This window comes from Halichoeres trimaculatus, unplaced genomic scaffold (genome assembly GCF_033239565.1).
Source record: "Halichoeres trimaculatus isolate MK-OKI-2021-1 unplaced genomic scaffold, fHalTri1.1 fHalTri1_scaffold_23, whole genome shotgun sequence".
In the NCBI taxonomy this organism is placed as follows: Eukaryota; Metazoa; Chordata; class Actinopteri; order Labriformes; family Labridae; genus Halichoeres; species Halichoeres trimaculatus.
In genome coordinates, this window is record NW_027437201.1 from 2,912,120 (window position 1) to 2,936,412 (window position 24,293).

Genomic DNA, 24,293 nt, shown 5'->3' on the forward strand with positions numbered 1-24,293 from the left:
GAAAGGAGCTCCCTGATGATTATACACGTCTAACCTTAAAACATTTTCACTTTTTTGGTTAAAAGTGGAGATTTGTGATGGTTGTGCCCATTGCTGATACAGGGATCCTTTGTGCCATCAAAGACAACATTTAACCGCCTTGTTTCATTGCTTCATCCACGGTTTTGCGGGGAAGAGATATAAGAATACAGTGGCGCAGTGAATGATTGATGGGCTGGAGGAAAAAGTAACAAAAAATAAACTCAGGTCAAAATTATGCGTTTGCAAATATTTCAAGCTTCTGCACCCTGCCAAATAAAGATATGAGGGGCAACAACAATAACAAAGGAAGCTGTACTTAACTACCCCTCCTGATGCAAACACATCTTAGACAGCTGACTGTTTTTGTGTGGAACATCCCTTTTTTGAAAACTACTTAGACATCTTTGTTGGACTTAATCTACACACAATCTGGAGTTGAGATCCTCTAGTTCCATTGCACATGGGGCTGAGGTAGTAAGGTTTTAGCCAAAGATGCAGACTGTACAAAACCGGTGAGAGGAAGAATTAAATGAGAGCTGACTGAAAGTGCAGGGAAGGTATGTACGGTGCAAGTGTTTGGGCAGGAGCCACTTTATCCTGGCAAGCGATGCAGCCCAAGAGCAAGTTATCATGGCACAGGGATCCCATGTCCTGGCATGGCTAAAAATGGCACAGCTCTTGACATGCGCACATGGGTACAAAGTCTATTGCAAACATATTGGAAGCAAAATTGTGCTTTTTCCGTCTTGACACAAATATGGGCATCGAGCAATGCTGCAGCATTCCATAATATTCCAGGCAGCTGTTGCATAGTTTGCCCAGACGTGTGCACAATAGCTTGCTGGGAGGGAACAACAGTCTGATAAGAGACAATGTGATAGGTTCTAATTGCTTCAAAATGTCCTGAAGAAGGCCCCCTATTATCTATTTAAATCGGCAGATAATGGGAGGCTAGAGGGAGGGGGAGGAAGAGAGGGAAAAGGGGAAAAGTAGAAGGAGGGGGGCGACCTAGTCAGAGGGAGAAAGCTATCCTCTGCGCTGCTGTCGCCTCATTATTTTCCGTCTTGACGGACGCCCGCGCTCAACCCCTGGATGAATGGCCCTGTGCTGAATAAGTTATCGCCAGACACACAAAGGGAAGAGTGCCACAAACAACACAGCAGTACTGCAAAGCATGAATCTCTTCTTCCTCTCCTTCCTCTGTCTTTCCTCCACCCTCGAATCCCCACCACACCACTACTACCACCACCCTCCTTCCCCCTGCTCCCTCTAGACGAAAGGCAGGCCCTGCCACAAACTGAGATCTCACCTGTAATTTCGACAGAAGCTCACAGTAGGTGGGGGAAAATGTAACGGATATAATAAAATGAAAGGGAGGAAGGATGCAGGCATCTTTGCCTGTTGGAGAGATATATACCTCCATTCCTCCATTTTGTTTCATCTCTTCTTATTGTTTGTGCAGCTCCTCAGTGAAGACAGGGACCTCCTTTGGACGGGCTCTGAAGATGTTTGAGAGGATGTTTTTTTCCCCTTCTTCTTAAGACAAGGCCCACAGCATGATCAGTGAAAACGGTTTGGTTTCATCTAATGTTTGTTTCTTTTTTGTTGTTGGGACTACAGGGACCTGGCATATCAAATCATAATTACCTCTTTACAATGCTCCCCTGAGAGGCCGTACGCCAGGCTTCCTTATAGCTGCTGAACAGCTAGCCAGGGGATAAAAACAACACGGATCAGACCAATCCCGAGTGGTGAAAGCTAAGATTTAAACCACGGCTGCCAATCCCTCACCCCGGCTGTCACTCAAAAGTAGCAGAGGAACTTTTGGACAGGAGAGCCTCTTTCCCCTCTGACCGGGAAATCAGAGGGTGCCGCGGCCCCGACAGGCGCACGACGGCAGATCAAACAGGGCGGGTACCCTTGGAGTGACACCTGGAGCCACTTCAAGGGATGAGAGCGCCACTGATCTCCAGTCATCTCGTCAGAACGACAGTCTGTCAGGGTTAAAGGAGGGCGAAAAAAGAAGCTCTATCAACTAGGATGGTATGAGTGAGGTCGAACAAAGCATCACCTCCATGTGGCGGCTGGCTGACCCCAGAAGAGATGTTGCAGAGAGTGAGTTTTGTCGTAATGCTGGAGTTCAGCCTTGATGCCCGTTTTTTGGGACTCTGTGACAGCTAGTTGTGCTGAATTAGCCGTTTCACCGAAGACATGACTGTAGTTTTTGCTTGTTTCGCTTTGATTGTGAACGTCATCTGCCTTAAAAAGAATCACTAACTCTAACGCTGGCTGTCTGTGTCGAACTCTGACATTTCTTGCATGATTTTAGTTCTGAAAAATCTAAAGAATTCCTTCACCACCAGATTCTGAATAATTACAATTCAACCATGCCCTGACCTATGGAGAAACAGAAGGCAGCTATGTGCCGGGTAATAGATAGAGGGAGATATGTAGGGAGAAAAAGGGGGCTTTGGCAGCCAGTTAAGCGAGTCAATCCTCACCAGACAAATGCATCCCTTATATAAAACAACAACACGTCTTTGCCCTTGTCAACAACCCCTTCCTCTACAGCCCAGGCTTGTGTGAGTGTGTGTGTGTGTGTGTGTGTGTGTGTGTGTGCATCTTTTTTCCCTTTCTGCAGAAAACGTCCCATCAGCACTCTCTAATGGGCGAGGTGGAGGAAGAGAGGAAAAGACAGAGATGAAGCAGAAGGGAGAGAAAGAGAGCCAGAGAGGTGGCAGTGGTGCTTGTTTGGCTCAGGAGCAGTGAGTAATGAGGCTGAGGCGCACCCTGTCATTGTCCCAGCAGCAGCAGCCTGTAGCAGCTCTCACACACACACACACACACATATACACACACAGTTGAGACACACTGGAAACTTAAAAAGTATCCTATCTCCAAGAAAGACTCTTATCTGACATTCAAAAGCAAAAAAGTAAAATAAGTTGGTGGAAATAAAACTGCTGTTCATTATCAGAATGTACAACACTGAGCAGAATATTTCAACCCCTGGAACTTAAACATATGGTTCGTTGTTATGCTGATGATACGCAGATCTATATACACTTTATCAAGGTTGTATGTACTGGAAAACATAAAGAAAACAGAATGGCATGCATGATGCTAACGGTATATGTAAAGGTTGGACGTGTTTACATGCAGCTTAAGGGGCCGTTTACACAACAACAATTTTAGGGTTTAACGCAAAAGTATAATTGTGTTTTAGCCGACCTGAAATGCAAACTTTTGAAAACGGCCTCCAGAGTGGATTTTTTCGGAGACACCAAAGCCACTGTTGCTGGTGTTTTCAGTGGAAACGATGTCACTCTCTGCTTCGCGCATCCAACAGGCCAACAGTCTCGTTGTTACGATCGTCGTAATCTACTGTTTTGCGCTTGTGCTGCTTAATCTTCTGAATCTGCTGACTGTCTTTAACAAAATGTGCATCTGTTGCTCCACTTCCGCTCTCAGTATTCCCCAATACACCAGATGATTGGCTCAACTCTGCTTCAGAGGAGATCTACCAAAAGCCGCTTCTAGACTAGACAGTTATAGCGCCAACTACAGGCCTGGCATGCTTACTACAGCATTTTCAGTCCCTCAGCTTTTCCGTGTAAATGCAGATTCTTTTCATTGCGTTTTAGAGTTTTTTTATGGGGCCTAAGAAATCAGACTAGGAACTTAGTCAGCATGAGATTGTTTTATTAAGACACATGTAAACAGCTCAGTCAGACTGAGAACAGGCTAAGCGTAGCTCAAATGATACACCTTGATAATGCAATTGCAATCAGACTGCAGCCAGGTGTACATGACGACGATAAAAGGGGTTGCTATGCTTCACACAACAAGCGCTATTTGATAAAATCAACACGCATCGTATGTATGAAACATAAAGAGCTACAGCTGCATCGTCGTTACACTGTTGCTCCTTGTTAGGTAAACTGAAACTGGTTTGATATGCACGCAGCTTTGCTTATTAAAAAAAGACACAGCGTCCTCTATTGGGGCAAAGTGAGACATTCTTTGATTCTCTTTTTTGATTCTCTCAGCTCCCCCCACTGTGACTTTACAATCGAGCTATGACCTTATTAGACTTCTGCGTGCATGTAAACATACTGAGTGAAGTGATCAAAGATACATGAATACTACATTCTATACTTAAGAAAACTGATTGTTCTCTGTGTTAAAGTCTTCCAGACATGGGTCGCACTTGACTAGTATCAGAAATCCATGTGTCTATGGTAAATCTTTTGTCACTGTTGTGGATGAGTCTGTTAATGCATGAACTGATCTTATTAATAAGGCATGTAGGGAAAAGTCTTTAAAGCAGCAGCAACTTGTCACGAAAAGGTGTATGGTCATGTCCTTGAACATTTCTGTAATTCTCTACCTGTTGAATCCACACAGCCAAATAGCCATCTTTTAGCATTAATGCTAGCTGCAGCTACTGCCGCTCCTTGTTTCTCCAATTCATCTTTATTACAATGACACCTATTCTGGTTATTTCAAAAGATTTACTGTGTCAAAACCAAGGAAAACAAATGTTTCCCTATCGGTTCATTCTGAACAATGACAGTATTTCAACATTTTGGTTTTTGGGTCCCACCCCAAAATAAGAACAAAAAGTTTAGTGCCTAAAACATTTATATTGTTCCATATCAACCACAAGACTTTAAATTGGTAGGTGTAACATTAGAATTTTCAAATGGGCTGTGATTTCCTTCAACAAGAATGAACTCAACCATGTCATTAATCACCAAACTACAGAACAGATCCCAGATCATGTGCTTTCGTGGCTGAATACTCTCATCTCTGCCTGGTGGCCAGTGCAAGCATGAGGGAAAGTTACTGTTTGTTTGTTTTTTATTTTGTCTTACTGCAAAATGGCGAAAGTTCATGGTTTTTGTTTTGGTTCCATCAATTAGATCAAAGCCCTGGTTAAAACTGGAGGTCCTATTCATCCACTCAGATTACTGCAGCACAAGTTTTGCACATTGAAATCCCAGTGTCCTCCTCTAAAACAGTGAAAAACATGGTTAAATAAAAGAAGATAAAAGCAACTTCTATCAGCTGTTTTTTTGAGTGAAACTGTATGAAGGGAATGATAATTACCAGCGAAAGGTACCGTTTATTTAAGGGTAACTTCTAGTGCATCCTGAACACAAGGGCCCTCATTTTTGAGTGGGGGAGGATGGACAATGTTTCAATTCAACACTAGTTAAAACTACAAATACAAAGGGTTTAACTGCTATAAACTGCCAGCTCATACTTTGACTAAATGCTACCATATCTCTTACAGTTAGTTTGATAAACAGACTGCTCGTGTTTGTTAATTTAGGGGTAAAAAGCCCCAACAAAGTTAAAAGTTTAGGTAGCATTTCTGTAAACAGTAACATTGACCATAAATAGAACCAAATATATTGTTACTCTGGGCCTACATGCTCCTCTTCATCCACTAAACGTACTAATAATGTGTCTACATGCATTTACACACAACAGCTGAGCTCATCCTGGTGTGTTTAAAGTTTAGCTAGGGGTTGTGATGGGAGCAAAAGCGATTCATGCTTGGGCACTTTGCTCCTTTGCCAGAAATTTTAAAAAGCAAACAGAAAAACAGACCGGACATGAAAAGCGCAGAGCGTTACCCTGGAGGGGGCAGAAAAGGCCAAGGATGGGACTGACCCAGAGGGCCGCAGCAATATGGGGTCGAGTGGGGAGGTAATGATGCCAGGCTGAACAAATTGCAAAGCAAAGGGAATGTGTTTAAACGGAGAACACGGAATTAGCGTGGCAGCAACACGGAGAGGAGATCAGAGAGCGCAGGATCCGCTGGGAGTGATCTGCCACTCTGGAGACAGAGAACACGAAGCTCTGCTGAGGCTACTGTGATGAGTTCAGCCGTAATATGAAGTAAGACAGAATTTAATGTGGAGTGAATTTGGCTAACAAGTGACAGATGACATAAGAATGAAAAATATCACTGCCGGGTTGAAAATGTTTGTATGATGGTAGAGCACGAGCCTGGCTCTTCTGACGCGACAATGTTAACAAACACGAAGCGAAAGAACAGCAACAAAACTACAGTTTATCCAAAGCTTTCAGCTTCAATTAGGAATAACCTCATCTTTTTGTTCAACTCCCTGACACCACTTCAAGAGCGGCCCCAAGACTCCAATCCCAGCGCAGATCACTGGTAGATCTGAATTCCATTAATTATGTGACCTACATATCCCAGTAGTTAAAATTCCAGACAGACAGATAAAAGGGGAGAGCATATATTTTCCAGTAACACAGGAGAAAGTAGGCCCGAGCTGATCACTAGTTTTGCCGGACGATATATTATCCCACATTTATTGATGATAAACTGTGTTACTGACAATGTTATTTTGAGACCAAATTATCCACTGTATAAGAATAATCAGTAGCTGCGTTTCCATAACACTTCTTCGCAAAATAAAAGCGATATTTCTGAAGTTTCGATAAAGAACAATTTCGCATTGCCGGTGTTTCCATTACGACCAGAATTGCGCACAACTTTAGTAAAGTAAAACATAATGTCCGTCCGACGCTGCACTCATGATGATGCCGATTCTTGAACACTAGTGTTTTTATTTACTGCTCAAACTGTCCGCCGTGATCATGCTAACTCAAAACAGGCACGAACAAAACACTGAATGAAGATCATCATCTCCAGCTCACATACTCTCACTCACGCACACAGACCTCCGCCCCTCCCTCCTGCTGCTCTCTGACCCGCTCTCAGCAGTCCTGCCAGAGTCTGTTTGTGTGGCAGTAAACACAAACAAGGAGGTGATGAAGGTGCGTTGTTATGACAACGTGACGTTTTTGCGAAAAAGGTGTTTCCATTGCACTTTTGTGTGAAACTTCAGTATCAAAACTTCTGAAAAACCACCTCATGAGAGCGTAAAAACTTTTTATCAAAAATTGAGAGGTTTTTTGAAAATGTGGCATTTCCATCACCATGTTTTAATGCAATTTTTATGTTTTGCGCAATTCTAGGTGTAATGGAAACACAGCTAGTAACACTTTACACTAAGGGCACCTTAATTAACGTTAGTAAATGCATTATTAAGTGTTAATTCATAGTTTATTATGCATTATAATGAGTAACCTAACATTAATTAACATATTAGTTAACAATTAATAAGCAGTTAATTAATGTCTACTGTTCAGCATTAATTGATATGTTATTAACCATTAATAAAGGGAATATTATGTAGTTATTATCCTTAAACATCAGAAACCTGACATAAACCTCAATTAATTTATTAGAGTGTCTCATAAGTAGTACTTAACCATAATTAACCATGACTGGGTGCTTTTTGGACCCTTATTGTAAAGTGTAACACGTGTCCCATAGGCCCATAATAAATGCTGATTTGTGTCATAAGCATTACTGAAGCTGAAATATTTCTTCACTGGGGCTGTGGCATTTCACTTTACAGTCTTTTCTACAACCTTAACCTGTGTTGCCCCTGACGAGTTCATGAGGCTCACTTGTTGCACTCTGTGTGTTTACGCTAGCCTGATGCTAGCCTGATGCTAGCCTGATGCTAGCCTGATGCTAGCCACCCCACCTCCCCCTAAAGACAAAGATTTTGGACGACCGACAAGTGGGTTCAATCCATTAATTCCACTACGTAACAAATGTGCCCAGGTACTGAGAGAAATGCACAGAGTGAACCCTCTTGACATCCAGCCTGTTTGGAAGCAAGAGACGAGGAAAACAAACACACACGCATTTATTATGATTTATTGACTATTGTCCCAAGCCTAGGAGAGAGATGAAACTTCTTGATCTTTGGTAACTAGTTCCAGTTCCCTGAGACTTTTTAGGGGCCACGAATTAGGGTCACTTGCTCCATGACAGTAACAGTAAGAAGAATCTGAGTTTGTTTCAGTAACTCCTGAAACATAATTTTCACTCGGGGACCAGTAAAGTATTTCTGATTCAGATTCCTGTAATCTTGTCACAGATTAGGACACAGCGTCAGGACACAGAAAAGGGGAAGTCTGTGTCTTGGTAACAGCGCATTGACTTGTAAGCTACTGCATCATCCTCACCCCCGCTCACGGGCTGATCTCTTAATCAGTGTCCAGAGCGTGCATGAGTCCTCTTCTGAAGGCTGAGGCGCTGTCCATCCTCCCTGCCCGTCGCTCCTGCCAGTCCCAGCCATGAATATGGAGCTGTTCTGTGGCTGGGAGCTTGCTTATGTTTTCTGTCTGATATCTAGGCCCCATTCCCATTTCAAAGGGAGGTCCACCCGGGGCCTTGACTTTTTGATCTGCCTGGCGACTGAGTCGACCACCTGCATGTGGGATCAGCTGCCAGCGAGAGCAGACAACCCCTTTGCTTCAAAATATACATCCTCCCCCCCTTTTTTTCGTCCTGCCTGCTTCATTGCCCTTCACCGTGCCCCCTCCTTCCATGAAGCTGCCAGGAGCCCCAGTGGTCCTAACTGGGTCTGGAGCTGCCTCCCCATCTCTAACTGCTCTGACTGGGTGAGAGACTTGAGATGTTGAGCGTGGCAGCAGGAAAGCTCATGCGACAGTCATAGTGTCATTTCTCTTCCAAATAGACGCCATGGTTTCAGTGAAACAACACGGCAACAACAGAGGCCTGAACGCCCCCTGAAGGTCTTTGATTTGTTTAATCATGGTCTGTGATCCACACTGAGAGCATTTCCCATATCCCTCTGCTGAGCCTGAACTTTCTTGAGGAGCCATAAAATCCAGAGACAACACACAAATAATTTGAAACATCAACTCAACAATGATTACTTTACAACACCTTTCAAATGTGAGAGTTCAGCAAATACTAGTGATACAGAACAAGTCTCAAAGAGGAGAAAACTTAATGAACAACTGGAAATGAATCCTTGATCAAGTTTGAAGGTCAAGGTTTCCTTTATTTGCTCACACGCTGTAATCGAAGAGACAATCAAGTCCTATAATTGTCATAGGTTTAATCAGCAACAACAATGTATCTGTAGCAACACGTGTGCCAAGAACAACAATGTTAAATTCAGGGTTGTTAATGACTTCTTTTATCTGCTGAGAACTCTTAACATTTCAAAGCAAATCCATTAAAAACACAATATATTTCTTTACTTTAAAAGACAAAGGCAGCTACACACATGCACAGAAAAGTAATTCAACAACGCCTCTTTTAATTTACAGGATTTCTAACTCCTGACATTTTTAAAAGTTACTTGTTCACATTGAAAAGAAAAAAAAGAACAAAGGAACAGTTACTACAAGTGAAGCCATAAGCTTTAGAGCTCCCTCTGGTGGCTGGCTAGAGTTTAGGTCTTAAAGCTCGCCCTCTGTTATACCAGATGGGGGAGATGAGTTACAGGGGTCAGGAAATGACTTCAAAGGCATGAAGAAGAAGTCCCAGTGTAAGGTAAAGCTACTCAAATTAATGGTAAGATTACTTTTTTGCATTGCTATTTCCTAAATCCACACTGGACGAAACTCATAAGTTTATCTAATGATTAAAGTCATCATATCAATACAAGGATATTAATTCTGCCTCATTGTTTTTATTTTCTCCTGCCATAATACAAGCGAAACTCCAAGGATTTATTAAAATTGAATAAAAAATTAATGGAGTCTGATGTCCACCACCTGACATGTGCTCTGAGGAGAAGAAGAGCTGAAGTGAGAGAGAGGCTGTGTTTATGAAGCTAATTACAAACAGCACCTACAAATCGTGTTTTATAACAATTAACCTGATTGGCAGTGTGAGTTTCACAGTCAGAAATTTGTTAAGATTGCTTTTCAAACAATGCAACAGCTTTTTAGGATGTGTGTCTCTGAGTGTTTTTTAACAATGAGTGATACTCACACAGCCTTTAAGTTAATTGGCTTTCTTGAACTCTGACAGTTTGCTTAATGAGTTTCTAATTGTTTCTCAGCTGGGGTGATGTACACCAGTCTATAAAGACACTCAAAGAGGAGGTGAGAGAAAAATCTGCAACAGTAGAAAAGGATACTGTTTATCTAGTGGTTTAGACAAAATCCATCAGTTTACATGTTGTTGACAATTTGTTGAGCATGGATAGAGTCCAAAGAGAAGACCCTCCAGAAAGGTAAAAATGTTGTATGTTATGTGCTTATTACAGCAGTTTGTTGAAAATGTTGCAGTGCATTTATTTGCTCAGTCATTGGGTAGCAATTATTCAGGTCTTGGCTAAAAACAGTGTGGATTTAGCTCCAAATTTTGACCAATTTCTTACATTTTTAAAAGTCGTTCTAGGGGTATTTTTCACCTTAAGACAGGTAATGGATGAGAAAAGAGACTGGAGGAAGTATTAGAAAAAAACAGTTACTGAAACCATTTATCCTTATTTTAACAATGTATGTCTGAAAAGACAGTTATTTTTCAGATCTAAGTTCAGCCACCTGCTGGAGTCAGAGAACAAGTCAATGGTGATAAACATTAAACTGTATCCCCAAATGTAGGTGACATCTTGTAGAGCACTGCAGTTTTGCAGTATTTAACATATATAATGTAATGTAATGTAATATAATATAATATGATATAATATAATATAATATAAAATATAATATAATATAATATAATATAATATAATATAATATAATATAATATAATATAATATAATATAATATAATATAAAATATAATATAATATAATATAATATAATATAATATAATATAATATAATATAATGTGGGATATGTCAGGTAGGGGTTGGCTTATGGGGACCAAAAGCTGACAATGCTAGCTCTGCTAATGGTAGCTAGACTCCACATACCATTTGACATTGTTTACATGCAGATGATTCTGGGGTTACCATGACAAGGGATGGACACCAAATTAGGTACTTTGAAAGGTACCGACTGAATTCTGTTAAAAGTACCAGGTACTGATTCACCTGAAATCAAAAGATACCATGTTTAGGTACCTAAAACCGCGTTTCCACCAAGCGGACCAGTTTGGTTCGTCTCAGTACGGTGCGCATTTTGTGGCGTTTCCACTGACTTATCCCGGGACAGATCCCTAAATACCGAGACGAGCCGTCCCAAATTTTGGGACCCTTTTGTATGGGTGCCAGACTGAACCAATCCACTCTCAGAAGGTGGAGAAATAACCCTGCGGACCGTTGATTGGTCAAAATAATTGTTGCGATGGCAGCTGCATTTCTCCTGGCGGCACACAGTCTTCTCTTAAACAAAGCTTGATTACACCTTGTATCAAAGAGCTACATGTCAATCACAGAGAGGACAAAATGCTGCATGTCCTCCATCTATGCTCTTCGTTTACTGTGTCGCATTTTTCTTCTTTGTTGGATTTATTAGCAGGGTAAACTGTGTCGCGCTGCCACAGCATCATGCTATTGTTTACCAGCTGCGGCTTTCAGCATCTGGCGTACACGCTGCCTACCACGACAGAGCACAGGTTTGCTGTGGAAACACAAACGGGATCAGGCTTACCTGTACCAAACCGTGCTAAATCATACTGAACTGAACAGGACTGCTTGGCAGAAACAAGGCTTATATGCAACCTTGTGACTGTGAGGGAGTGGAAGACTGGGCAATTTTCTGTACTGGACATGAACACAGCATTGCAAGGTTATATATTGAAGGAGAAATATGTTAAATTGAAAAATATATATATTCTATTATTAAACAAATTGATATTTCTTACCAAATACAGCCAAAAAAGTACAGAAAATTGGTACCTGTAAGTACCTGTACTGATTGCCAGGTACCGGGCACTGGTACTGTATTATTTCAAATGTGAAAGGTACCCATCCCTAACTGTGACTAGTCTGGCTGTACAAAATGGTCTCAGTGTTTTCAAGGTGTTTCAGGGTGACGCGCAGAAAAAGGTTGGGTTGGGGGTCAAACCTGCAACCACTGCAATAATGAAAACAGCCTCTGTATATTGAGCATGTAATCCAACCACAAAGCAAATCCTTGCCCCAGTTTTCCCCAGTTTTTGTTCAAAAACTAAATAAAAAGGTCAAAATATGATCACACTAAAGATGTAAAATTTTGTCTCAAAGGCCTAATTGTTTTTCTTCATCCACCTTCCCTTTGTGTTGTAGTTGCAGAGATAGAACAAAGCAAGAAAGTCTACCTTTACTCACCTTAGTGTTTAGACATTAAAATATTCATTGAAGACTTAAAGCAACGCTCTACAGAGACAAACAAGTGGAGGAAGCTACTGCCATCCCCAACTCAGCAAGAGTGTGAAGAAACTACAATTGCTCTGACATCCCACACAAATAAACAATTAATCAAAAGGTAGAAAACCATGGGAGCAAATAATGAAATGAATGGACAAATGAGGAAAAATTGCCTAAGAACGGGGCGGGCTGTGAGATATCATTGAACCATCCTGAACTCACTCCTCAGCTCTCAGTTCTCTATCTCTGGTTATAAATGACTTCAGATTTGACGTTTCCAGTCCACAAACTTACAACAAAACACACTCTTTTATTCAAACAGCGAAGAAAGAAGACGAAAAAAATGACTTTTTGTAAAAGAAAGGCAGGGGGTGTACGTCGCGCTGCTCCCATCAAGCAGAAAGGCGGGCGGTAGTCGCAGAGGCTCGCAGCCGGGCTCCACTTTGGAAGGCCCTCATAAATCCTGATTTGAGCGGGGCGCTAACCAGAGGAGGAGAGGCACGTCAAGAAGGGAGAGGAGGGGGGGGGTGGCAGTCAGCCTCTTAAAATGCTACGTCTGATTAAGTCTTCCCATTAGGTGACAGCTGAACTTTAACATTAATATGATAATATTGAAATAAGTGTGTTATTTACTCCACCAGCGGAGGGGGGTGGAAGGGAGAGGAGGGGAGAGGGAGGGGGGAATGATGAATGATTTCTGGACAGCTCTGGCTGACACGCCAGAAAACTTGACCCCCCCTCCGCCGCCGCCACCGCCGTCCTCCTCCTCCCATAATCAAACTTGACAAAATGGAGACATATGCAGAAATATTGGTTACAGTCGGCGTCACAGCCCTTCTCAGACCGCCCCTCTCTTGTAAGTGCCGGCCGCCCTGCGAGCCGCCCTCCAAATTGTCTACGGGCACTGAAGCATCTATTTCAATTGGCACTTCCTTCCTGGCCCCGGGATTTTACATTTAGTCGGTGTCATTTACATATTACTCTTAATCAAAATCCACAGTGGGCGACAGGGAGAAAAAAAAAAACAAGAAAGAGGGGAGCGGGAAACAAAACCGTGGCGTTACGGTTCAGGGACAGGCACACAGGCACTTTATGAAATGGAGATGTGACAAGACATTACGCTGTGTGTATGTGTGTGTGTGCTTCTGTGTGTGTTTGATAGTGGATGCATAGGATAATACAGGAATATTTGCCTTTGAATGCTGGTGTTTGTGTGATTGTTGAAGGCGGCATTGTGCATAAAGTAGCAAGCCAGAGACAAAGAGTGCAAGTTGGATATGGATTGTAAGTGCATTTTGTGGAAAACAAAGGCAAAGAGAAGAAAAGAATGGAGACATGTATAGCGAGTACTTATCCTTTTCAGCTTTTTTCTACAGGATGCAATGCAAGGGGACTCTTTTCTTTCTATACGCGACACTCAGAACAAATGCAACTGTATGGAAAATGCTGGAACTATTAGTTTTGTTTTTTGTTCATTTTAGCCTTAAAGTAATAGTTAAGGTAGACGTCATGTTGTGTATGGCTCCAGATTCAAGATGTTTTAAACCGAGGTCAAGGCATGCATGAGCTGTGGTGTCAATTTCAAAATAAAGGTCTAACTTTTTTCCAGTGACGCTTGATTGATTTTTTTTATACGTTCTTTTTTTTTCAACCAAACTAGCTTCAAAATTACTCAATAAGATACATTCTATCATACCCCAGGTGATCACGTGGGAAGATGTGCCAAATAAAGTGAAATTCTCACACGCGATAAACACAAAATGAAAAATAATCCAAATCATTAACATCATTTTTTAGAATTTTAAAGAAAAACTTAACTTTTCAAGACATATTCTAAAAGTGTTTTCCTGTCACTTCAACCAAACTGTTGCAAAACCCATCCATCCATCCATCCATCGATCCATCCATATATGTATCTATCTACCCATCCATCTACCCATCCACCAATCCATCTACCGATACATTCATCCATCCATCCAAGCATCAATCTACCCATCCACCTATACATTCATCCATCCATCCATCCATCCATCTACCCATCCACCAATCCATCTACCGATACATTCATCCATCCATCCAAGCATCCATCTACCCATCCATCCATCTACCCATCCACCCATACATTCATCCATCCATCCATCCATCTACCCATCAATCCATCTACCCATCCATCCATCCATCCATCCATCCATCCATCCATCCATCTACCCATCGTATCCATCCATCTACCCATCGTATCCATCCATCCATCTACCCATCGTATCCATCCATCCATCTACCCATCCATCCATCTACCCATCCATTCATTCATTCATTCATCCATCCATCCATCCATCCTTCTACCCATCGTATCCATCCATCTACCCATCGTATCCATCCATCCATCCATCTACCCATCCATCTACCCATCGTATCCATCCATCTACCCATCGTATCCATCCATCTACCCATCGTATCCATCCATCCATCCATCTACCCATCCATCTACCCATCGTATCCATCCATCTACCCATCGTATCCATCCATCTACCCATCGTATCCATCCATCTACCCATCCATCCATCCATCTATCCATCCATCTACCTATCGTATGCATCCATCTACCCATCCATCCATCCATCTATCCATCCATCTACCCATCGTATCCATCCATCTACCCATCCATCCATCCATCTATCCATCCGTCCCTTACTGTGCTCTCAAGCATCCAAAGAGAAACCACAGTGTCCAGCATCATTCATCACTCATGAGTAAGGTCAAAGATGGGTCATTTTATCGTTATGACACATGATGGCAATGACTCGCGCTAAGCTTGCGGCACAGTGAGAGCACCACACAAAAAGAGTTGCAGAAACAGGGTCCCTACCTGCCTCTTACCTTCTCAGCATGCCGGTAAGAATGCGGGAACTCTTGCCCAGGTTAGCGTCCGTTTCTCTCAGCTGGAGGGACAGAAACAGTGGGAGATGTTTAGTTTCTCACCTCAACAAAGCGTATTACAATTATCTAGTGAGAACAGCTATAAGCTCCATAGCTGACCACTGTATAAACATCACCGAAGAAGCACTGAAGGTCTGGGAAAAGTCTTGCACAATCTTGTACTACAGGCCTTAAGGCCAAGTAGCTTGCTCAAGGGCAATTTTAGAAGACCCTCTAACGTTTGACGCTATCCTTCCATCTGAAGTTGTTAGCAGGAAGCTAGAGCAGGAGATCCTTTGATTAGTATCATATGTGTTTTTTTTTCACCATTGGGTTATTGGTTCACCTGTTGAGAGACAACCTCCTCACCAAATCCCCTTTTCAAAACAGCTGAATCAACCACCACATGAATGCTTTTCTTCAGCTTCTACAGCACATAAAAACCCTGATGTTTTTCAGCTTTCTTTAGAATCAGATTATTTCAAAAGGTTGTCTTTCATACATGAGCCTCACAGTGGGAGATTTTGTGTGAAGAAACACACTTCTTCACTTTTTATTTGGGCACTGTAAGCTTATAGTTTGGATGAAGTTGGGGTGAAAAATTTTCTCATCTGTGTTCACACATTCAGCCCAAGAGGGGAAACTTACAGGGTTAGTGTTAGTGTAAGGGGGTACATTTGAAATCTGCTGGATATGTCATTTTTACACAGAAAACCTCCAGTGTTCTGACTGAAAAGCTCCTGGCACCCCTTAGTGAAGCAACGGTGGCCTTCAAGGACAAAAAGCAACTGTAACACATAACAAGTATGATTCTCCATTCATCAAGCTCTTAAACCCAAAAACAACTGAAAGGACAAATTCTTTCTTCACACAACAACCACTCTTTTTGTCTTGTACTGTAAATCTGTACATTTTGGACAGCCCCTCATTTTTTTTTTTTTTTCAAATCAAATCAAATCTTTCATTTTAGTCTTTGTTTGTATGCTAAGTTGGAAAAAGTAGCCTCTTTTCTCCAACAGGGGACAGAATGTTTTTTTCGACTATCTAATCGGAAATACCGAAGAATCCCATTTTAACCCAAATCATTAGGAGCTACGAAGAATAAAAAAATGTAATTAATCTGGTGATTAGACATTAATTTAAACATACCAAGTCTATTCTGCTAGATGGGGCTAAATACTTCCCACTTAGGCTTTCAAGGTCGAGTCTGCAGGATTTTCTTAAAAATAAAAAGTCAACTTTAACAAGAACAATCCTGCTCAATTTACACTTCTTGGCCTCGATACATGTGTGTCAGTGTCTGTGTCTGCCTCGACCCCCTCCTCTGCCTGGATGTTGAGGTTTTGGTTGTAGCAGGACATTTCTGCGAATAGTAGGCGTAGTTACATTAGCCAACCATAGCACTACTAGTGCAACAAGTGACTGTGTGTTAATTAGCGAGTGGAAGAAGCTAGTCAGAGGAGCTACGATAGCATGGAGGAAGAAAAACAACCAGAGTGAAATGATCGACAAACAGATAGAGCTTGTTCCTAAGCGAGGGTGAAGCTTGGCTCGACTTTCACTCACTATCAGGAACTTGGAGAGCAGTACAGAACAAAGAGCGACGTGAGTTAGCTTTCTGCTAACCAGGTATGTGTCAAATACCTGTGATTAGCTTGTGCTAACATGCCAAGTCAGGTGCACAGCTCTCGAGTCTCTCCCACATAGCAATGTGATGCTACAGGTGGTTGCTGGGTTAGTGAGTGTGTTCATGTAGCTTCCGTCAGAGGCTGTGGGCGTGTGCTGCTGCTGGCACTGAGCCAAGAAGGAGGAGCCCAGTTTGAACGTTGTGTTTACTAAACATTTCACAGTTAATGCTAGCTTATATTGTTCTGATGCAAACACTGAATAGTGCAGTGTTTTTTATATTTGAATCATATGGCAGGCCACTGAAAGCCACCTTGAAACAATGATCCTGGCTATGTCAGGCTTATAACCATGACTATTTTTCTACCCTCTTCCTCCGTGTTGGCTCTGCCTTTGGGGGTCACAGAAATGTTTTCACTCTGTACTCTTATCAGCTGAGGGGACTCTCACTGAGAAAAGAAAGTAGCTGAGATGTTGCCAACAAGGTGCAAGTGTGACTGGGAGAAATGTGCTGACACAGCACAGAGTGAGCTGCCACTAACGTCTACCTGTAGTCACATTCCTGGAGGATGATGAGGGAGCGCGGGGAGGAATCTTTGCAGAGAGTTGCTCTCTGGAGTCAGCAGGGAGTCACTCATCTTCATGTCTCTCTCAGAAAATAACTGCCTTCCTAATAAAGCCACTTTCTCTCAGTATGTTTTTTATCAGTGTTTTGCTTTGTGTTCTCTTCTATTTTTAATTTTCACATCTCTATTTCCAACTTTTCTCCCTCTCCACAGTGGCTCCAGCAGCGCTCTTCTTCTTCCTGTTTGTTCTGGCTCATCTTGCAGTCATCTCCCACCCTCTCTTCTCACCCGTCCTTTCCTGCCTCTTTCTTCCTCTCCTTCCATCCTTCCTTCCCTCTGGCAGCCCAGGTCGGAGCAGTGCGGGGTGCGGGAGCCAAGGATGCATGTGGTACAGGGTGGGAGGTGGGGGACCTGGGGTTTGGGCCCTCTGGCAAAGACAACAAGTCCTACAGTTGCCTGATGTCTGCCTCTACCCACAGATCTGTCCCCCAAGATACTTTGCACTTTCTCCCAAAATACATCACTGAATCATTCCTTCACTCTGTTCCGCTTTCTCTCTCCACAGCCTCACACAAAGCGTCAGGAGTTTCTCTTTAACCTGAAATGGAAACCTACTGACATTTTAGTCCAGTTAGTCTTCTAAAATTAGCAGAGGCTGTCGAGGAAGAAGGATGAGAAATGTTTTTTCTTATGTTTTAATTTACAGCTCAGGAAATATCATCAGTGACTGTGCCTGAATAAAACAGATACATATTCTGTGACTATATTTTCAAATGAAGCTCAATAAGATAAGAGAGCCAAGATTTGTGTAAGAGCCCTCTTACTTGAGTCTCAGTCAGACCCTCGTCCTCAATGTAACCACTTATTATAATGTGGACCACTGTTTTCTTTTCCCTGTACGACCCTGGACTGACTGTGTGGGACCTTTTGGATGAGTGTCAGTGTTTTAAATTTTCAGTTAAGTGGCAGCGCTGTGTGTTGTGTATAAACATGAACCTCACCTCTCACAATAGGGATTCACATTTATCTCTTCTGGTGTGGTAGGACTTCATAGGTGTCCCATAAACTCAAAAATACCTGCAGACCACCTGCTGAGACATCCTGAGACCCAAGTTTTTGTTTATTAGCCATTTGTAATTTCCCCTCCTATGGGGAATTCTGTTTTAGTTACCATGTTAAAAAAGAAGTGCTGTGCAACCAGTGGCGTTTTCTCCCGGAGGCCAAGGGAAGCCATGCTTCCTCACTTTTTTCCGACTGTAGCTGTGTTTTAATGAAAATACTCCTTTATAACAGTTTCGATAATTCTTCTGTGTTTCATCACTGTCATCTCCTCCTTATTTCTCTCCTCTACTTATTGAGCATTTTACGATGTTTAAAAAACAGCGCCCTCCTAAATGTTATGCTTTGAATGAGTGGTGATAATATGATACTGCACACTGTTGCCTGCAAGGAAGCCAAGCAGAGTTGGCGTCCCTTCGCGAAAAAAAAAAAGAATGATTAACCAATCAGATGAGGCTGCGGTCATGACACTGCTCATCTGTGATTGGCCAAGACTGTGTCAAGGGAAGCCACCCCGTCTTTGGCCTCAAACCAATCAAATCACACTCACAGTATCCTCATCATCATCAAGCCATCATCGATGAAATCAGCGATATCAGCACATTAGCCTTGTGCATGAAGCGGCCGGTTGTGTGTTTAAGTGGGCGGTTGAATTAATTAATACGATGTTTAAGCTAAGTCAAGAGGACAATGTACGTGTGTGAATGAGTGACTGAGGGTGGGAGAGTGAAAGGGCGTGTGTCGGTGTTCAAAGTAAGTAAAACGAGCGCTCTCTGGGCGCTCTAACAGGTCCGTTACATGAAATAGGGATTTACAAGCTGCAACATAGTCTTTTATGTACCACACTCCCTAAAAAAATACAGATTAAAGGCTTTGTCTCACTTGGCTTCCTCAAAAAAAATCCCCACGCCACGCCACTGTGTGCAACAGGAAAGCCAAAAAGTCACATCCCCTCATGAAAACACAGAGACTCAGGAGTCTGGGTCCACCAACCACCTTCTGAATCTGACGCTGCGTATTCAGTCCAGCAAGCTGTATGACTGACAGACAGCTGGAGTCATTGATAAGTCTTCATTCATGTTGGGCTATAAAACCTCAAACCTGTTGACTCCTGGTCTGGCTCCTCTCATTATGTCCATTTGCTGTTGTAGTTACGGTAAATACGAACTGATTTTGACATGGTTTGTTTTATTTTGAAAGTCACTCTGTGTTTTAAGGTAGTTTCCAGTCACAACTTCCTGTCCCACTCGATCTTCCCTACGTTGAATTTGTGCGTCACAGCTCCACATCCATCAAAAATAGGATGGCTGCGTATTACCTGCTACATGACGGACCAGTCACACAGACGTACTGCAACAGAACGGATCCTTTGTAAGTTTACACATTGACTTAAATGGAAACCCATCTGACCAGTTTGCCGTGACGGAGCAGAGACGGACTAGAGACGCATCTGGTGTATTTCAGAATAAATATGTTAAATTGAAAAAAAAAAACATTTTATTACCAAACAAATTGATAATTTACCATATAAACACAAAAAAGTATGAAAAATGGTACCTTTGAGTACCAATACCGATTGCAAAGGCCACTGGTACTGTATAGTTTCCAAAGTGAAAGGTACCCATCCCTAGTGCCCAACCTTAGTGCTAAAGTTGAAATCAGAAATCAGAACTAAAGTTGGACTTAAGTCCAGGTCCTGATCTGAAATGCTACATCTCTAATTTATACAGCTTTTACAACTTATAGCTCATAGACATTGTACTTACTGACACTTTGACAACCTGGTTTTGGCTAATATGGTCACCTAAAGACGGGATTGCAAAGCAGAAAGCTGAGCTCCATAATACATCTACGATCTGGACAGCGAGGATTTGCATTCGACACATAAACTAATCACAGCAGCTGTAGAGTTAAGTATTTGAGGCCCAGCATGTTTTATATAGAGTAAAACAATGTAATCTCAGAAGTAAAGACTGTTTATTTACCCTTAAATGATAATCCCCAGCTCTTTAATCCCTCAGATGAACCAAGTTATTGTCTAAAGATGCTCATAACTAAAAGGAACCCTTTCTTCTCTGCTGTCTTGATCTCAACAGAACCGTTCAATCACACCCTTCAATCCACTCACAGGTTCAGAGTTGGAAGCATCCTGCTTTGACCCAGCGTCGAAACCTTCCATTGACTTCTATTTGTACCATAAAAGCAAAACAAAAGGCCACACCCCCTGCTGAGCTCAGAGCTTTGTGTTTTTTTTCTGAGCGCTCTGCGTAGATGTGTGTGTATGTGTGTGTGTTTATGTTCCTGTTGTGGCATTTATGCTAAAACTCCACCTCTTTCACCTTCTATCTACTTAATGTAAAAGAGCAGTTAACCAGCCCTTTCTATCCCACGTCTTTACATCTTGATCTCTTTCTACTCTTCTTTCGCCCCACAAACTGCCTTTAAAGCCCACTAAGTGTGTGTCTGCGTGTGTACAAGTGGTGGGGGTGTTCAGTAAAGAAGACTCATGGGAAGGAAGGAGTATAGAGAGAGAGAGAGCCAGCAAAAGACAGAGAGGGAGCAGGTACTCTCAGTAGACGCCGCGGACCGTTTTGAAAGGAGATGTTTGATTTTCCTTTGAAATCGCCTGAGCAAGGCCTTCTGCCATGTTGTGGTCTTTAAGCATTCTGCGTTCAGGGTGCCCCTTCCTGTGTTTGGTCTTTTTCTGTGTCTGCCTACCTGTCTGTTTGGCTGGCTGGATGTAAGGAGGGGTGGTGTTTAGGATGGAGGAGAACTCTTTGAAGGGAAATGGAGAAGAGTGCTGAGGAGTGAAGGAGGGAAGGTGAGGACAGATGGCAGCTGGCACAGTCAAACCCACTCAGATAGGACGAAAAAAATCACATTTTACCAAAAACACTGATTTCATGTCCCAAGATGCATCATAAATATACAAGACTAACTGGCCTAGTACAGACCAGATTTTAGAAAAGTTTAAAGAAACTCATAATAATAATAACTCAAAGTTTTTGTTTTTGTTTTTAAACTCTTCATGCGAATAAGGCCTAATTTTAATTTGACTCAAAGTTTGATTACAGTTAACTTCTTTTCATGATCACAATTACACACATAGCCCCAAAATTATACAAAAGATGCAAATGTTGATCTGGATTTCTAGTGCCATGGTCAAAATGTTCCCTATGTGCTATTGCACATTGTCCCTTTCTGTACGCTCGCAAACACTGACATTGGCTGATTTTTATTTATAAATCTATTCTTGGACTTCTTCCTACATACCCGTGTTCACACATGAGTAGAAACCTCAGCCAATATGGCCTGCGCTCTCAGGATATCATACAGCTGCATGTCCCGAGAATAAGAACTGAACTGGGCAAAACGGCTTTTACATTTTCTGCCCCGTCTGCCTGGAATGATGTGCAAAAGGACTGAAAATTCACAATCTTGTAACTTTAGGGGCACTTAAAACAATTATAAAAGACAGAGATATTAGCTCAATCGGTTCTTGTGACTGCACTGTGTAATTATACATTCCTATCGTTGTTTGTATGTACTGTGTGTATCTGTGACTGCAATTTGTTTTATTTTCTATTGTGCTGCCATCTTGGCCAGGTCACTCTTGAAAAAGAGGTTTTAAATCTCAATGAGTTTTTTACCTGGTTAAATAAAGGATATTATTATTATTATTATAATTATTAAAATCAATTTCAGATCTGAAACTAATGGCTGAATTTATCTAAAGGCATGACATTTTAAAAAGTGTCTTGGACATGATGCAAAACCAATCTAGTTTTGGTAGACTGAGGTTAATTTCTGGATAGTTTCATGGGTCACTCTGAGATTGACCTCCAAAGGAGGTTAATGTTTTGTTTTTGAAATTTGCACTCAAAAATATAAAGATATTACGATTTCAAATCTGACCTGCTGGTCTATAAAGCAATGAACTAGTAAAAGAGTTTGCTTTCAGTCCCAATAGTCAGGACCAAAACTGGAGAAGATGCATTCAGCTTTTATGACCAAAATATCTGACAATATCAGGTCTGCTGAAACTCATAGATCCTTAAATTCAGGTTGAAGACTCACCTTTATACACCTGTTTTTCAAAGGAATACTTTATCAAATCATTTCAATATCTGTAACATACATGCTTATACTTTAAAATAGGTTTAACATATTTTAACCATCTTTTTTGCAATTTATATATATATATATATATATATATATATATATATATATATATATATATATATATATATATATATTTATATCTATATCTATCTATATATATATATATATATATATATATATATATATATATATATATATATATATATATATATATATATATATATATATATATATATATAAATATATATATATAGATAGATAGATAGATATAGATATAGATATAGATATGTGCCTTGTTGCTGAACTGTGCTATATAAAGTAACCTGCCTTGCCAGACTTGCCCAGGAGAGACATTAAAGAAAAGAGAAGTTTGTTCTGTGTGTAAAACTCCTAATGGTTTTTCAAATTTTGACATCAGAAAAACATTGTTTTAGTCATTTTAAGAAGCAACACTTGGATATAGTAGTAGTTATCAATATTTAGTTCAACAAAATGTTAATTCATGATTTTATTTAGTTTTAATTTTGTCAATTCTCAATACCATTTGTAAGAAAAATAAAAATTCTTTATTTCAACAGTAATTTTTAAAGCTACAAGAAGCCACTGCAAAGGCCTCAAAGAGCCCGTGAGGCTTCAGAGCCACAGGTTGAGGACCCTTGGTGTAGAGTTTACTGTTGTAGAACCACAGAATGAAATGCTCCTGACTCTGACATGCCAGCACAGAAATGTAAGAGTACAAGTTGCTTACAGCCTCTTTTTTAGTATTTAACAATTAAAATATACCCCTGTATCTTTTAAATGTAGCAACTATCAATACATCTGCTGTAAATAAGGAAGCTTGTAAGTTCATTTCTGCTGACTGACTGAGTTCACAAACGCAGCCATGCCCAAAATAGCTCATGTGCCAGGAGTGAAAGCTGCTTTCTGGGTGTTTACTTGGCAGACCAAGCAGAAAGTGGTGAGTGTTGTCAACATTGCTAACCAGCTGTAGCACCTTTACGGTCTCACAAACACTTGTTAGAATAGACAGATGAGTGTGTGCAGGTGGCATGTGTGAGTGTGTGCCCACCCTTTCTCTGGCTCTCTGGATCTTCTCACGGTCACTGTGCAGGTTGGCGAGGATCTCCTGACCCACTTGTTCTGTGAGAGATAGAGAGAGGTGAAAAAACACATTATGAAAAAATAACACACTGTACACTACTCTTGAAATCCTCTTATTAATGAGAACGGACGTTTTTAGACTGTAAATATAGTGTGGAATTGTTTCATATAGATTTTCCCTCTGAGTCTTTTTCATATGAAAAGCTTTATGTATGCAGCCATTGTGCAAAATCTTGTGGCTGTCACTGTAACACTGTCCAGAGGGAGTTTGAGATGTTTCTCAGGGAAGTCTGTTTTTTCAAACCTTCTTAAAATGCTGGAGAATATAGTCATGAAGTTATTGGAAACAATACCCCAGCATCCAGCCTGTCAGTGGGGTCCACTCAGCCAATGCAATATTCATTAAGCCAGTCTTTTTTAAATGCCTCTCGTCAGTTGTTGATGTAAACACATTAACACGCTGTTATAAAACATCCCCGACAAGGCACCTGACAAGCTCGTCAGTGGTCACTGTCAGTTTCCCGTCCCTTGGGTTGAAGACGACAAAAGAAAAATAAAAAACGAGGAGATGAGCCAAATAAGCTGCCCCTTTCTACTTAATAAAACAATGCTGCCATCAATGTAACCATACTGGTGGAGCATTAGTGTTTCAAAATGAGGGAGGCAGACGATGAATCAGGAAAAAAAGGGAAAGAAGTGAAGAA

At 41.4% G+C, this 24,293-nt stretch overlaps 1 protein-coding gene across 4 annotated transcripts in view; it reads right to left on the reverse strand.

The window, feature by feature from the left end:
- vti1a (vesicle transport through interaction with t-SNAREs 1A) overlaps positions 1-24,293 on the reverse strand; it is a 160,230-nt gene that overhangs the window by 40,413 nt on the left and 95,524 nt on the right. For 2 of the 4 annotated variants that reach the window (XM_074663008.1, XM_074663007.1), the window contains 2 exons: positions 23,558-23,628; positions 15,066-15,138 (listed from right to left, as the gene is read on the reverse strand). In XM_074663008.1, the coding sequence (XP_074519109.1) occupies positions 15,073-15,138; positions 23,558-23,628 (137 nt within the window). In that variant the 3' untranslated portion in view covers positions 15,066-15,072. The remainder of the gene's footprint in view (positions 1-15,065; positions 15,139-23,557; positions 23,629-24,293) is intronic. The other 2 variants (XM_074663006.1, XM_074663005.1) reach the window with 1 other exon arrangement.